Below are 14,665 nucleotides of genomic sequence, written 5' to 3' on the forward strand. Positions count from 1 at the left end.
ATTTTCATACTCGTGAACTCGTAAATAGCTCGTACGACCGACATACACTCGAGTGTTCTAGTGTTATATACTCATTAGAGACATATAATGGCTCGATAAACAAGTGTCAAACTCGGAACTATACACTCGTTGGAGATATATAGCATTCACGTTTGAAAATGTGCAGCTTCAGATGTGATGCCTTCTCCTAGAATCAATCTCACATCCACATGTACTTCTAATGATCTCATTTACAATTTTATATTTTCACAAATATGCAAAAATGCATAAATTTCTGACTAATGACAAATACAAAACTCTTAGATTTCATCAAATGGAGTTATTTCCCTCCTGCTCGGTTCCTTCCATCATGATTTAATTCACTTAAATGATCGGGTCCTTTTACAGTACGAATTATCTCACGACCTTTAGGTGTTTCCTTCCAAGATAAGCAAGACCATATCGTAATTTCAAAATGAGTTCGGGGTCCTAAGGATAGATAAAGGGAAAGAAACCATGGTTTCGGGTTGTGAGTCTCACATTAGAAAAAGTCGAGATCCATTATGTATAATACTTTTCCATCTCATGGTCGTAAAGTAAACATGGTATAAAATTCATGTGTCATGGTGTTCAATCCTTTTGTTGCAAATGAGAGCATGTCTTTCTCAAAAACACTATGCAGAAGTTTTAATTGAGATGTGTCTAAACATCTAATCTCACTCTACTACCTATCAGCAATAGCAAATAGCTAACAAAAACATCAATACCAAACGTGTCCTTATCCATAATTGGTCGAGGAGCCAAGTAAGAACCCAACAACCCAATAGAAGATTTATGGGATTACGTGGACACTAAATCGGTTATTATGAATTTATTGTGGCCAGAGCAAAACTTCAATGACTTTATTGTCACATTTTAAAGTTTTATGATCATGTTGTGACAATGGCCAAACTTGAATGACCATGGGCACTTTTTTCACGAAGATTTATATGGCTCAGGCCACATTAGACTAAATAAATGCCTCCAATGGTATTTTAGACCTTCAACACTCCTCCATAACTTATCAATAGAAGGTTTAAGTTCTCTTCAAGGGGATATGATGTTCATAATATACAACCTATCTCTCTAGACTTGTATGCATATTTACTTAACTTAATCTTCGAAGTGTGTTCAAGTGACCATCCTTAGTCTAGGTCAAAAGTTCTCATCGCAACAGATCATTCAAAATTATTGATTCGTCATCATTTGGTGCGGTGAGCGTGGATCAAATAGAAAAGTTGAGTTCATCTCCTAAAAAAAGTATAAAAACACATAATCATGATGGGGAAATCCTCCTCCTATTGGGACCTACATGCATGAAACAAGTGATAAAAAATACTAAAGTTATTAAAAAAAAAAGGATGGCACTTCGTTGAACAACGAGTTTGACGACACCATACATATTACAGGTGAAAATGACCCAGACATCACAAATCCAGTGATACTGATTAAGACCTTTCGAAGTTTCCCAGCCACCCAATGCTAATATGTGGAGGCATAAAGATAGATAATCGAGCCCCAAAGGTGATTCAGGATGATAATCGAAAGCTCTAGGCATTCCTCAGGAGAAAAACTCCACAAATACTTGATCGGCATCCTACAGATGAAGTCTGAATGGCTTAGCATAATGATGGAATGTCTACTGGAATTCAGCCCCAATTGGTTACCGATAGGAATGCGGTTATAACCATTCCCCAAGTTTCAAAAGCATAAAAAAAGATTTTTACCGAGGATAATGATATATGAGAAGCAAATTTTTAGATATTTGTAGACAAAAAAAAATTGGGTGGAGTTGTCATATATCAGGTCTCAAGAAAAACACCTCTGATGTAGTGAATCATCCAATCGAATTTTCCTCCTACCTGGAAAAAACCTAAGCTTCTCGCCTATACGTGCGTGGAAGATCCTAATGAAAATTGTGCTACATTTATGATTATGATCAAACTATACTCCAAAGATGATTACTTTATATGCAAAGTCTTCCCAATGGCATTGGTAGGGGTGGCACATGAATGGTACAAGGGGCTAGAGGCTGAATCGATCGAATCTTTCGACCTACTCAATGATTTGCCATTGTCAGGTTTGTGGGCGTTGCCAAAGATAAGAGGATTCAAATCTAAACAATGTTCAACAATGTAAAACTAAATTGTTTGTGGGATTTTCTAGCTCGTTTCCATAAAATTTCATCACGAGTTAAGCCCGTGGAACTAATTGTGAACCACTGCGAAACAAATGTTATACAGATCCTCCTCGCACCTTTGAAGAGTTGATGGAAATTGGACAAAGCTTTGTCAGATAATAACAAAAGTCATATGGATTATATGGAATGCGAAAAGGAAAAAGGCCGAAGAGACCAAGCTAGCGAAGATAAGGGTAAACAAATAATTGATTACACAGACTATAGTGCTCGACACGGTGATGTACCACTCCCATATCCAACCAAAAGAGATGACACAAAATGAGCATAATATGACAATTACAGACCATGACGCCTCCCTAGCAAGGAACTTCACTATTCTGAAAATCCTCGTCTATTAGCTCTTATTCAAAGCCATGATCGTTCCTCTAGAAGCAACAGATTTTACATGCCATCGAGAACCGAACAATCCCTATAGCAAGTTCCTACAAAATACAAGTATACAAGTTCTAAAATAAAAATGGTCATGCTACACATGAATGTAAACAATTCTCTCAAGAAGTCAATAGGCTGCTCAACCGAGCCCAAGTCCAAAACCAAAGACACGACAAGATAATGATCGTCACAACATGGAGCAGACCCATTGCCACGATGAGCCTAAATGTGTTCGATATCAACCCTAGAAGGTGCACCCACTTTTACTGAAAGCTCTAGTCACCATAAAAATATAAAAGGCTTGGCTGGAGAATCCCTTATAGTGCACGCACCATTTCGAACACCCCACAATGAATTTTTGGTTGACTCGTTAGTGATTACCAACTTTAAAGTATATTGAATCCTTGTCGATGCACGTAACTTAGTGATTCTCGTATATTCTAAACAGCATCATTAGAGATAAAAAAAAATATAAAAAAAAGTGGTTATGGGAGGGAACTTTTCCCTTAATCAGTCTGTCGTATTGAAGTTTCACTATTACGACTCATCACACTGTTAATCATCTTCAAGGAAAAGCCACGAAGGATTAAGGTGAAAAATGAGTTTGTGGTGGTTGATATTATTTTTACTTACAATGCCATTATGGGGTGGCCTTTGATTTTAGCCGTAAAAGCCACTAGCAACATCAGTAGTCTCACATTTTGCTTCCTAATGTGTAGGCCTCAATAACTGTTTTTGGAAATCGAAAATTGGCCAAGGAGATACATTGGGCATTCATTAATACCTCTTCGTCTGCATTGATGACGAATACTTTACAAGTGTAGGACTACATGTGCGGATACACTCCACAATCGCTAGAGCCATTAGTTTTTTTCTTCTTCAATGACAACCACGCCTTGCAGCTCAAAATGTTGTTCCCCCACTTTGGCTGATGATATCAAGAATACTCAGGCTCAACATGATGATGTATTTGCTTGGACTAGATTTGGCATAATTGGGGTCTCGTCATGTAATATTGAACAGTCTCAGGTGTCAGTTAAACAAAAAAGAACACATTCACTCTCGAGGGGAACAAATGGCAATCAAATCAGAGATAGACAAATTGCTCGTTGCATGGCTTATTATAGAATTGTATTACCCAAACTAGCTTTTTAATGTAGTTCTTATTAAAAAAATAACAAAACGTACTGTGTGCGTAAATTTCACCGATCTTAATAAAAAAAATGTCATGAAGATTGTTATTTTCTGTCTAACATTGATCAGCTTGTTGATCAGACAACTAGTCACAAAAGTATATCTATTTTCAATGCCATAACAAGTTACCAACAAATTCACATGCATCCTGATGATGCCAAAAAGACCTATTTTATTATCCATGAGGGAACATTTTGTCACCATAATAACATTTCTAAAACCTGATGGTGCCACTTATCGACAAATTATCAACAAGATGTTCAAAGAGCACATCAAAAGTAATATGCAAGTCTATGTGGATGATACAGTTGTAATGAGCACGCGAGAAGATCGCCCTGGAGATGTGGCAAATGCTTTCGTCATATTTAAGAAAATATTAGTTGAAATTTAACCCGAAAATGTGTATGTTTGGTATTTGATCCTAAATTTTTTGGGGGTATGTGGTATCTATTGATTGAGCCGAATTCTGACAAAGTTCATGTTGTCTTCAACATCGCCTAAGGCCAAACTTATTGATTTAGGACGCTTTATTTCTTATCCGACATAGTGATGCCTTCCATTCTACAAACATCTGAAATAGGATCATCCTTTGCATTGGGACATAAACTGCTAAGAAGCTTTTGAGGCCATCAAAATTTTGTTAATTAGCCTTCCTTTGCCGACAACCCCCAAGTGAGCAACATTCTCAATGTGTACTTTACAGTAGCCGAAGAGACAATGACAATAGTATTAACTCGTACCGAGGATCCAAATTCTCCCCATTTGTTATCTCAATGCAATATTGCACGATATTCTACAATCGAGAAAGCAATTTTAGCAATTGTACATGTTATTTTATCTCTTCGCTCATATTTTCAAGCCACACTATTTTTCCTTAAAAAAGCTATTCAAAGACCCAATGTTTCCCCTAAAAAGTAGAAGTCACTGTTGCATAACAGATTAGGCTATTTGAACCACGAACTGCAATCAAACAAAGCACATGATGAATTCTCTGATTTGGTATCATATAGCCCACACAATATAAGTCTATATACTTTGTTAGACAAGTCGCCAATATTAGAATGATTAGATCCTGTCGATAAAAAGAGTGTATTTGCTTCCTAACTCATAATTAGTTGTATAAGAAATTTGAATAGCCAAATATAATCCAATGAAAACTTCAATTAGTCCTCAACTCAGAAGACTGATACTACCACCGGAACAAATAATATTAAGGTGACTTCTGTGCTGGGCATGCAATCAAATCCGTTGACGTTTGGCAAAACAAAAGTGAAGTGCACCAGTTTAAGAAATTACCATCCACTACTCTCAAAATATAGGAAAAATTACAAAACTAGGTCAAATGGAAGACTCATTTACATATTTAACCCATTTACTCAACCTACTACATATCTAGACTGATTTTGTGTGACTTTTCCATAATACCCCTAACCTTCCCACTTCCCACCACAACGCGAACGGACGCTCCCCCCATCTCCTTGGTTACGCAAAAAGTTGGCTCCTCCATTAATGATTTCAAGACTTTTGATCTTCCTTTCTTCCTTTAAATTGCACGAAATCTGCACCATTTCGCCAAATCACAATGAATTTCTCTTTTTCCTCTCTTCATCTCTTGATTCTGTAACTTCCTAATTCTAGAAAACGAAGCCATGGTTCTTCATCTTCCTGTTCGTTACTTGGTTTCTTTCTTCTTGTTACCATCAAAGAAATGGTTATTCTACGTTATTTCCCAGTTTATCATATTGTTATTGTCGCTTTTAAGGGTCAAAGGCGCGAAAAATGTAAGTATCTGTTGTTTTTTCTGCGTTTTTTCATGAATACACTTCGTGAATCGATGATTTCGCGAAACTTTGCAAAGAGAAAGAGCCTGAAACGTGACGATCTACTTCGTGAATCTATGATTTTGGGAAGATCTGCGAAGAGAAAGAGCCTGAAAGGTGTGGATCTACTTCGCGAATCGGTTATTTCGCGAAGTCTACAAGTTGAAAAGTTCATGATTTGACTCGTAGACTTCGCGAAAGCATTGATATGCGACGTAGATCGTCACGTTTCAGACCTCGCATACCTCACGAAAACATCGTTATCACCTCTTTCCCTGCACATTTACATTCGCATGCTTCGCTAATCCTCATTTCGCGAAGTCAAAATCGTCTTTTTCCTTGCCTAACACGATTAATTTTTTCTGAAGGTGGTTGAATACGTAACATCCCTTTCTGGAAGGCGGCGTACTAGGCCGCAGGGGAGATGACTTTCCTTCCTGTATAGGGATTAACTTCCCTCAAGATTGGCACATTCACTCCTAAAATAGTTGGTTAGGAGAGATTGTGCCAATCTTGGTGTGCACCATGGGACACGTCCATCCCAACAAAGCACTTCAAAGTGAACCTAACTACAGACCTTTTGGGATAAGAAGTGGAAGTCCAGACCTTTTGGGATGGATGTGTCTCACGGTGCACACCAAGATTACTCATCCGCTTCAAAATTGGTATCAGATTAGTTAGGTTCACTTTGAAGTGCTTTGTTAGGAGTTTATTATGGCAATCTTGTTGTAAATTTTGATAATGTTATGATTTTAATGTTGTTATTGTGGCAATCTTGTTGTAAATTTTGATAATGTTATGATTTTAATGTTGTTATTGTGACAATCTTGTTGTAAATTTTGATAATGTCATGATTTTAATGTTAGAATCCGTTGTTGTTTGTCATATTTTGTTATATACCACTTCGCGAATAAGCTACAAAACACATCCAGACTTCGCATATGGGAATTAAATTCATCAAGTAAACCAAACTTTAGCTTCGCATATGCGAATTTCATCAAATAAACTCAAACATTTAGCTTCGCAGGCTTCGCATAATATGAAATCTGCAAAGTCAGACGGGAGAGGGCAAGACGCGCGTAAATATTGAGGGTATTATGGAAAGTCACACAAAATCAGTCTAGATAGGTAGTAAGTTGAGTAAATGGGTTAAAAATGTAAATAGACCTCCCATTTGATCCATTTTTGTAATTAACCCAATATATATATATATATATATATATATGACCGAAGTACAAATCAAGATACTTTTAAGATATTATATTGGATCATAAAAGGTCAGTTTGATCCCTGAAGAATTAATTTGATCTAAAATTAAATTTAAATATCAATTTGACCCTTAAAAAAGGAGCTTTATAAGATGTCACATTATTTTAGACTAATTTAACACCAAATACCAAGTCGAAAATTAATATTCAATCTTAATTTTGGAATTAACAATGCAAAATCATACAACTAATTCGTTTGCCCGCTTTGAAGTTCAAATATTAGTTTGATCAATGGCCTTGGCACTTTAATTGGTAAGAAATGACACTATCAACATTAAAAAAAAAAAAAAAAAAAAAAGACATGTAAAAAATATGTCAACACGTATCATTTCAGACCAATTTGATCCCAAAATTCCAGGTTGAAAGACCATATTTTTTTTTATAGAAGGTTGAAAGACCATATTAATACCCAAATAACCTTCATTTGTAATTTCAGAATAGAGGTCATGATTCGACGTGGCACCTATATCAAACAAAGCATCTCAAAATTACTTTTTTCAAGGATTCGTCTTCAGGTTTTACAAAGAAATGTAATTTAAACATTGCCAACGTTGCTGATGACAACAAATCCATCTATAGAATAATTAACAAAAATAAATAAATAAAAATAAGAAAAAACCTATGGATCCAATCAGGTAAGGTAAGGTTCCTCGGCTCAATCCTCAAACTCTCCGCCATTTTCCAATAGGTAGTTAGCTGCCAACTCCTCATTGCGATCGCAAGCCAAAAAAGCCTCAATCACATGGGCTCTATCAAATCCCATTGCCTGAAGCTATAAATATGAAAAACATAATTTATAAGATTTAAATGAAAATTATATTCACAGTGAACAAGTAAATATATATAATAATCAACAATGTCATACCCGGTCAATAGCCTCCTGTTCGTCAGGGGTCACGTGAACAGAATGATGCATCTCTGCATCACCCTGATCAAATAAATCCCTGAAATAAGTAACAAATGGGTCATTTTGCGTTGCCATAGTCAAACTATTTAGAAAATGCACAAATATAGCTCTCACCCTTCAGAACCTTCGACAGGCTCATTTAATAAATGAAGAAATTCTGTATGATGTTCTTGAATCATTCTTAACAGATTTGGATTTTGCTTTCCAAGCTCCTGAAGCATCGGCTGTAATCAAAGCAGCAAGATAGTAAATTCCTTGATAAAAAGAAAAAGACAAATGATTGTGACGATAACAAAAATATAGTAACCATACATACTAACCTGTAAAATTTGAGGATTGGCTTGGACCATTGACCGCAATGTTTGAAACTAAAAGTTGGGGGAGAAAAAAGAAAAATAAAAGGTTACAGCTACCATACAACTTCAATTTCAATATGCATTGTGTTAAAATGGATCAAATACGATTCGAGATTGAGCAGCAGATATTAAACTAAACTTTAAGGTTTAAGACTCCGAAGCTGTGCACTTAAATTTGTTCATCACAAACTGGCAATTTGCTTATCTAACATAAGTTCTCAGTTTCACCTTTGACATAATAGGCTATTTATTTTTTCTCACCCCTCGAGCTAGAAGGTGCAAGGTCAGGAGTTGATAAAAGAAAAATGAGATACTTGCACAAAGTGAAACGGGTGTTGGCATGGAGCATGATTTTTATTTGTTCAAATCTTGGACAGCTGAAATGCTGATTAGAAACCGCACCTGTGAATTGTTTCTAAGAAAATCGAGGGATCCAATTCCTTCGCCGCCACCAGCACTAGCAGAAAGTGCTTCCTGCAAAGTTTTACATAACTAAATAAGACACTAAATATATGCAAGAAATCATGGAAGTCCTCTTAAAAGTTTAAGTAAAACCTGAGGAAACATATTCAAGGGAGATGTATTTGGTGCTCCAGATACCGGAGCTGTAAAAGTTTCAGTTGCTTGACCAGCAGGTAAACGAGCCACAGGGACAGCAACTTCTGCAGTTTCTGGAATACCCTGAGAACCAAACAATATAAATAAATGAATGAAAGATATGCTAAAATGTAAAACACAAGTTGAAGCTTGCATCAGAAAATATTCCGAACCAACATACAGAGTACAAGTATTCCACTGCTCTTTCTGGATTGTTGTAGGCAGCTCGAAGAGCACGATTGACTGTTTCTTTATCCCAGCTGCCACCTCCCATATCCATTATTTGTTGAACAATCTGATCTAGATCAGTACCAGCAACCAAATTTGAAGCAGCTTGACCATAGGTATCAGTTTGTGCACTGCAACAAAGATGAACACTTCTAAGATCCCAATTACAATACTACCATAAATTGCTGTTTTGCATATGATCACAGAGGACAAGGAATCATATACTTACAGGATCATCATCAACAATACCTACACATTGTGTGCTAAAATAAAAATAAAGAATAGATATAAAAATGCAAATTATGTATTTACAACTTAGCACGTAAAAGAACGATTTTATTCATAGAAAGTCGACAGACATCTTTAGAGTATACGATGGAACGGGAATGAGTTTGGAATCATGTTATGAGACCTTGTACCCTAATCTACCTTCTGACAGTTTCCTACCTTGTTTGCCTATTTTAATGAATAGCTAGGGCTCATTTCTAGACAACAGTATGTTCTCTGAAATTACTTTTCTGGAAAATTTTCCTTGTTTATTTTCATAATAATCTGTACCTTGACTACAAGCTGAAAATATACATAGCCAATTCTAACTTAAACAGAATTCTAATATAATCACATAAACTAAGTAAAATAGAATTTTAGTTTAATAAAATAAGCTAAGCAAAATAAATCTAATTACAGGTAGATCGGTCTCCAGCAGGGATACACACGGATGGACTCTAGACTAAGCCTAATTGCCTAACATTACCCTCCGGCCCTCCCCATGAAAAATGGGCATGATCTCATGCGCAAAGGTAGGATTACTGCTTATCCCCTTCCCTGACTAAATGGAAGTTCTTCTTCCCACCAAAAACAATAGTTTACACTAGCATTGTGGAGTATAAATGTCATCATAGTTGTAGCAGAGACGCTTAGCTCTTCTCTCCTCCATCTCAGCTTTATTTAGTTTTTTATGCAAGGAGGTTTGGTTGCTGACATGACGCTCTCTCCCATTGTTCATCACTGATCGCTCATACAGCCTCGTGAGACTCACGGCAGTAGTTAAATCTGTGGATTGTCAAATTTTGACCTCAACTACATAGCCTCATTTAATCAACTAATAAAAATCTCTACCACTTGTCAATTTTCAAGGATCTTGCATGTGCAGACTGCTCAAATTTTCATTGATATTCTTCTACAATTTCCATTTGTAGGAGCTCCAATAGTTCCCCCAAACTGTTGTTCCAAGGTACAAGATGCCTCTATGACTCTTCCGTTGATACCAAGTAGTTATGAGCCAACTTTGGAAGATATGGGACCTTGTGCCCTAAAATCCCTAGGAAGATTGTCCAGTTTTCCTAAAGTGTGGGCCTATTTTGATGAATAGATAGGGCTCGTTCAAAAGAACCCTATGATAGTCTGAAATTATTTTTCTGGAAATTTTTGCTTATTCTATTTCAGAATAAGCTATCCCTTAAATAGGACTACAGGTAATTAAAACAGAACTATAATCTAATCAAATAAGCTAATTAGAGAAATAAGCTAGGCAAATAAATCCAATTACAAGTAACAAAAATAGTTGATGATGCTCCTAAATTTTATTCAAATGATTGGATCAAATCCTAACGTCTTCTGCTCAGATAGCAAATCTGCCAGATTACAAATTTTTTGAAACAGGTTAATTAGGTCGTCACCACAACATGATTTTAAACATGCAGTTGAATTAAATAGAATTAGATTCCTCAGTTTTAGAGGCTTTAAGCAACCTTAGAAATTTGCGTGAGGTTGTATTCTACACTAGACTTGAGATTTGAGAAGTGCATGAAACAAAAACAGAGATATCAACTAGACAAGGTTGTTTCCGAGAGAAAAATATAGCTGCAGATCTAACAGGAAAAAAAAACATATATATATATATATACAAAACATATATATATATATTTTTCTACTCTTAAAAAAACAATCTACAAGAACATCACGTTCAAAGTAAACTTCTATTTTATTTTATTCATCTTCCCAATAATAGCAGTACAAGAAAATTAATGCAGAATGCAGCAAGAGACTAGATTCCAAAAGCAGGAACTGTATTTTGAATGCATGATTAAGCCCTTGTTTGGGAGGGAGTTAATAGAGGTAAATTGGAGTAATGGAAGGTTAAAAATCACATTAACCTTGTTTGGCAGTTGTTTTTGGAGAGTAAATGAAGGTTAATGGAAGTTAAATGTCTACTTTCTTTAACCTCCAAATTGGGGGTTAATGGAAGTAATGGAAAGTTCATTAAAAAAATTTTATCTCTGCAGAGTAAATTTAACTTTCCTTCCACTTTTAACCTCATCTACATTCTATGAACTCCCAAAAAAGATTAACTTTTAACTTTCATTTCCATCAGTTCCCTTTCCTTTCCAATACCTTCTTTAACTCTCACCCCCATTAACCGCCAAACTCCCAAACAAAGGCTAGATATCCTTTTTCATATGAATTCCTAACATGCAAAAAGATGCATAATGCTAGAAGACAGAGCCATACGTAGATGTTACTGTGCTCGAAGCAGATGTTTGACTTCTTGAAATCCTGCAATAAATATGATAGCAATATAGTTAATGGTAAAACATTAAAGCAAACAACGACAACTCAAACTTACGGTGCTTTAACTTCAACTGGTGGAGATGGATCTGAAGATGGTACAGATGTTACTGTGCTGGAAACTGGCTGTTACAAACAAAAGCATGTAGGTTAACCAAAAGAGATAGAAAAAATATGCTGTCCAAGAACAGATAAAAATGAGAACTAATTTACTTGGACTGACGAGCTCCCAGCTCCTGAAGCTTTATTCTGTATATAAATAGAATATGATTGCAAAAACAAGTTAAGGACCAAATACTTTTAAATTGATCAAGTATTTGATATAGAGGGTGCACGGTGTGAGTTTAATCACAAACCTAACAAAAAGAAATAGTTAGGACTAGAACAAATCTAGTAACCACTTAGACAAAAACCAAGAGAATTGACATGAAACCTTAAATTAATTTTATTGATTAATTATTAAAGCCTTTATAGATTTCCTCTCAATTCTCTTGGTTTCTGTCCAAGTGGGTGGCGCGGCGCACCGACCATATCAACATTACTTTTGTTAAGTTGTGCCCATAGATAATGGGCAGTGGTTTAGTATTATAATCATAAGCTGAGAGTAAAATGCTTTCAATGAGAGGTAACATGAATTGATATTGAGAAAAATCATTTGATAATCCATGCACATGAAATATATATATATGGGGCAGGCTTAGATTTTAAACATGATCCTAAGCCTAGCCCATTGGACACCCTCAGTCAAAGTCAATACATGATTCTGACTGGATCCAAGCAAATATTTTAGAAACCTTTGAGAAAGCTAAATTTTGACAAATTCATTTCATCAACAACACATGAATTCGTATGTGCCAAACCAATAATTGCACTGCCACTACAACATTTAAAAAACAAAATTGATAACCACCATAATGGTACCAAAGCCAGTATAGAAAGATTACCTTGCTAAGCATTACCACGAGAAAACCATCTTCAGTAACATTATTTTGAGATAAAGTAGTCTCGTCTTTCAATACTTTCCCATTGTATATCAATAACTGCTGCCCGCACGGGTAATTGTCTTTTCCTTGGGCGTCTTCAATATTCTTCTTAACAGCCATTACCTTTAACAAAATGTTCCAATTAAACACCATAAAAAGAAAAATAGAAAAACAAAACGAGCTATGATTTGCGGATTAATTACTAAGATAACAGACATTAGAGAGACGAAGACGCGATTAAAATTCGAAAACTAGTCGGTCCACACTTATTTTCCCTCGTTTACATACTATTTGTACAGACTTGAGAAGAAAGAGATCAAATCAAGTGAGGCATTGGGAATAATAATGGAGTCATTGAAAATAATGAATGAAATACAGAAAAGCAACTCACAGTATCGGTGGGCTGAACCCTAATTTCAAAATGGCTGCCTTTAAGAGTCTTGACAGTGAGCTTCATATCGGCGAAAGGGGGGAGAAAAGGAAGAGTTGAGAAGAAGGTGGAGAAACCCTAGAGAGGCTGCTCTGACTCTGTAAATAAAAGAGAGGAAGAAAACGGTGCTGCTGAAAGGAATGAAAGGGGCACACCGAAAAAGGCAAAACTGAGTTGGAATTTCAATTTTATATGGAGACTGGGACACGTGACCCTACCACAGACTTTCCATTTCTGTTGTACTCCTCCTTCCGATCTATTCATTCCAATGTTAATTAAATTTAAATTTAATACATTCTGTCTTTTAGATAGTATAGTATGTATGTTGCATCCTCATTTTATTTTATTTTTTCACTTTTTTTTATGAAAGCATCATCAAATTTACTTCTTACAATTGAATTTTTGACAAATTTACAATTCTTTTACAAAGTTCAAATAAAAAGGAGATTCAATCCATTTATTATCTATCTATAATAATATATGGGATAAGATACCAAAATAGACATAAGGTTTTCGGGTAAGTACCAATTTAGGTTCGACGTTTAAAATAGCACCAATATAGGCTTAACGTTTACAACATAATATCACTTTAGACTTAACGTTTACAATATAACATCAATTTAGGTCTCACGTACAAAATAGCACCAATATAGACTTAACGTTTACAAAATAATACGAATTTAAGCTTAATGTTTACAAAATATATCTAATTTAAGCTAAACGTCACAATTAAATTAAGGGAAAATTACAAAACTGGGTCAAATGGGAGGCCCATTTACATATTTAACCCATTTACTCAACCTACTACATATCTAGACTGATTTTGCGTGTTCCCATAATACCCTCAATATTTACGCGTGTCTGTCTCCATCCCGTCTGACTTCGCATATTCGATCATATGCGAAGCCTGCGAAGCTAATGTTTGGATTTACTTAATGAATTTAGTTTGCATATGCGAAGCCTGCGAAGCTGAAGTTTGTTTTGCTTGATGAATTTAGTTCGCATATGCGAATGCTGGATATGTTTTGAAGCTAATTTGCGAAGTGGTATATAACAAAAAATGGAAAACAACAACGGATTCTAATCGATTCGCGAGGTAGATCCATACGTTTCAGACTCTTTCTCTTCGCATATCTTCGCGAATCATCAATTAACGAAGTAGATCGTCACTTTACAGGCTCGTTCTCTTCGCAAAGCTTCGCGAAACCATCGATTGCGAAGTGAATTCATGAAAACGCAGAAGAAAAAACAGATACTTACATTTTTCGCTCCTTTCACCCCCAAAAGCGACAATAACAATATGATAATATGGAAAGAATGAAGGAAATAACGTAGAAAAACCATTTCTTTAATGGTAATAAGAAGAAAGAAACCAAGCAACGAACAGGAAGATGAAAAACCATGGCTTCGTTTTCTATGGTTGGGAAGTTGCAGAATCAAGAGATGAAGAGAGAAAAAAGAGAAATTCATTGTGATTTTGACTAAATGGTGCAGATTTCGTGCAATTTAAAGGAAGAAAGGAAGATCGAAAGTCTTGAAATCATTAGGAGCAACTTTTCGCATAACCAAGGAGATAAGGGGAGCGGCGGTTCGCGAGTGGTGGAAGTGGGAAGGTTAGGGGTATTATGAGAAAGTCACACAAAATCAGTCTAGATATGTAGTAGGATGAGTAAATGGGTTAAATATGTAAATGAGCCTCCCATTTGACCCAGTTTTGTTATTTT

At 35.7% G+C, this 14,665-nt stretch overlaps 1 protein-coding gene across 2 annotated transcripts; it reads right to left on the minus strand.

The window, feature by feature from the left end:
• Positions 1-7,340: 7,340 nt before the first annotated feature.
• On the minus strand, positions 7,341-13,114 carry LOC136223733 (probable ubiquitin receptor RAD23a). Of its 2 annotated transcripts, XM_066011876.1 has the most exons (12): positions 12,903-13,114; positions 12,473-12,634; positions 11,742-11,777; positions 11,587-11,654; positions 11,472-11,516; positions 8,914-9,091; positions 8,691-8,816; positions 8,538-8,609; positions 8,100-8,147; positions 7,894-8,003; positions 7,738-7,816; positions 7,341-7,644 (listed from the first exon to the last, which is right to left on the minus strand). In XM_066011876.1, exons 1-12 carry the CDS (start codon positions 12,966-12,968, stop codon positions 7,528-7,530), a joined length of 1,107 nt encoding a protein of 368 aa, XP_065867948.1. In that variant the 5' UTR covers positions 12,969-13,114; the 3' UTR covers positions 7,341-7,527. The 2 variants fall into 2 exon arrangements, with proteins under 2 accessions (XP_065867948.1, XP_065867949.1); XM_066011877.1 differs by lacking the exon at positions 11,742-11,777.
• Between the last annotated feature and the right edge of the window lie 1,551 nt (positions 13,115-14,665).

Source organism: Euphorbia lathyris, chromosome 3 (assembly GCF_963576675.1).
Source record: "Euphorbia lathyris chromosome 3, ddEupLath1.1, whole genome shotgun sequence".
NCBI classification, from domain to species: Eukaryota; Viridiplantae; Streptophyta; class Magnoliopsida; order Malpighiales; family Euphorbiaceae; genus Euphorbia; species Euphorbia lathyris.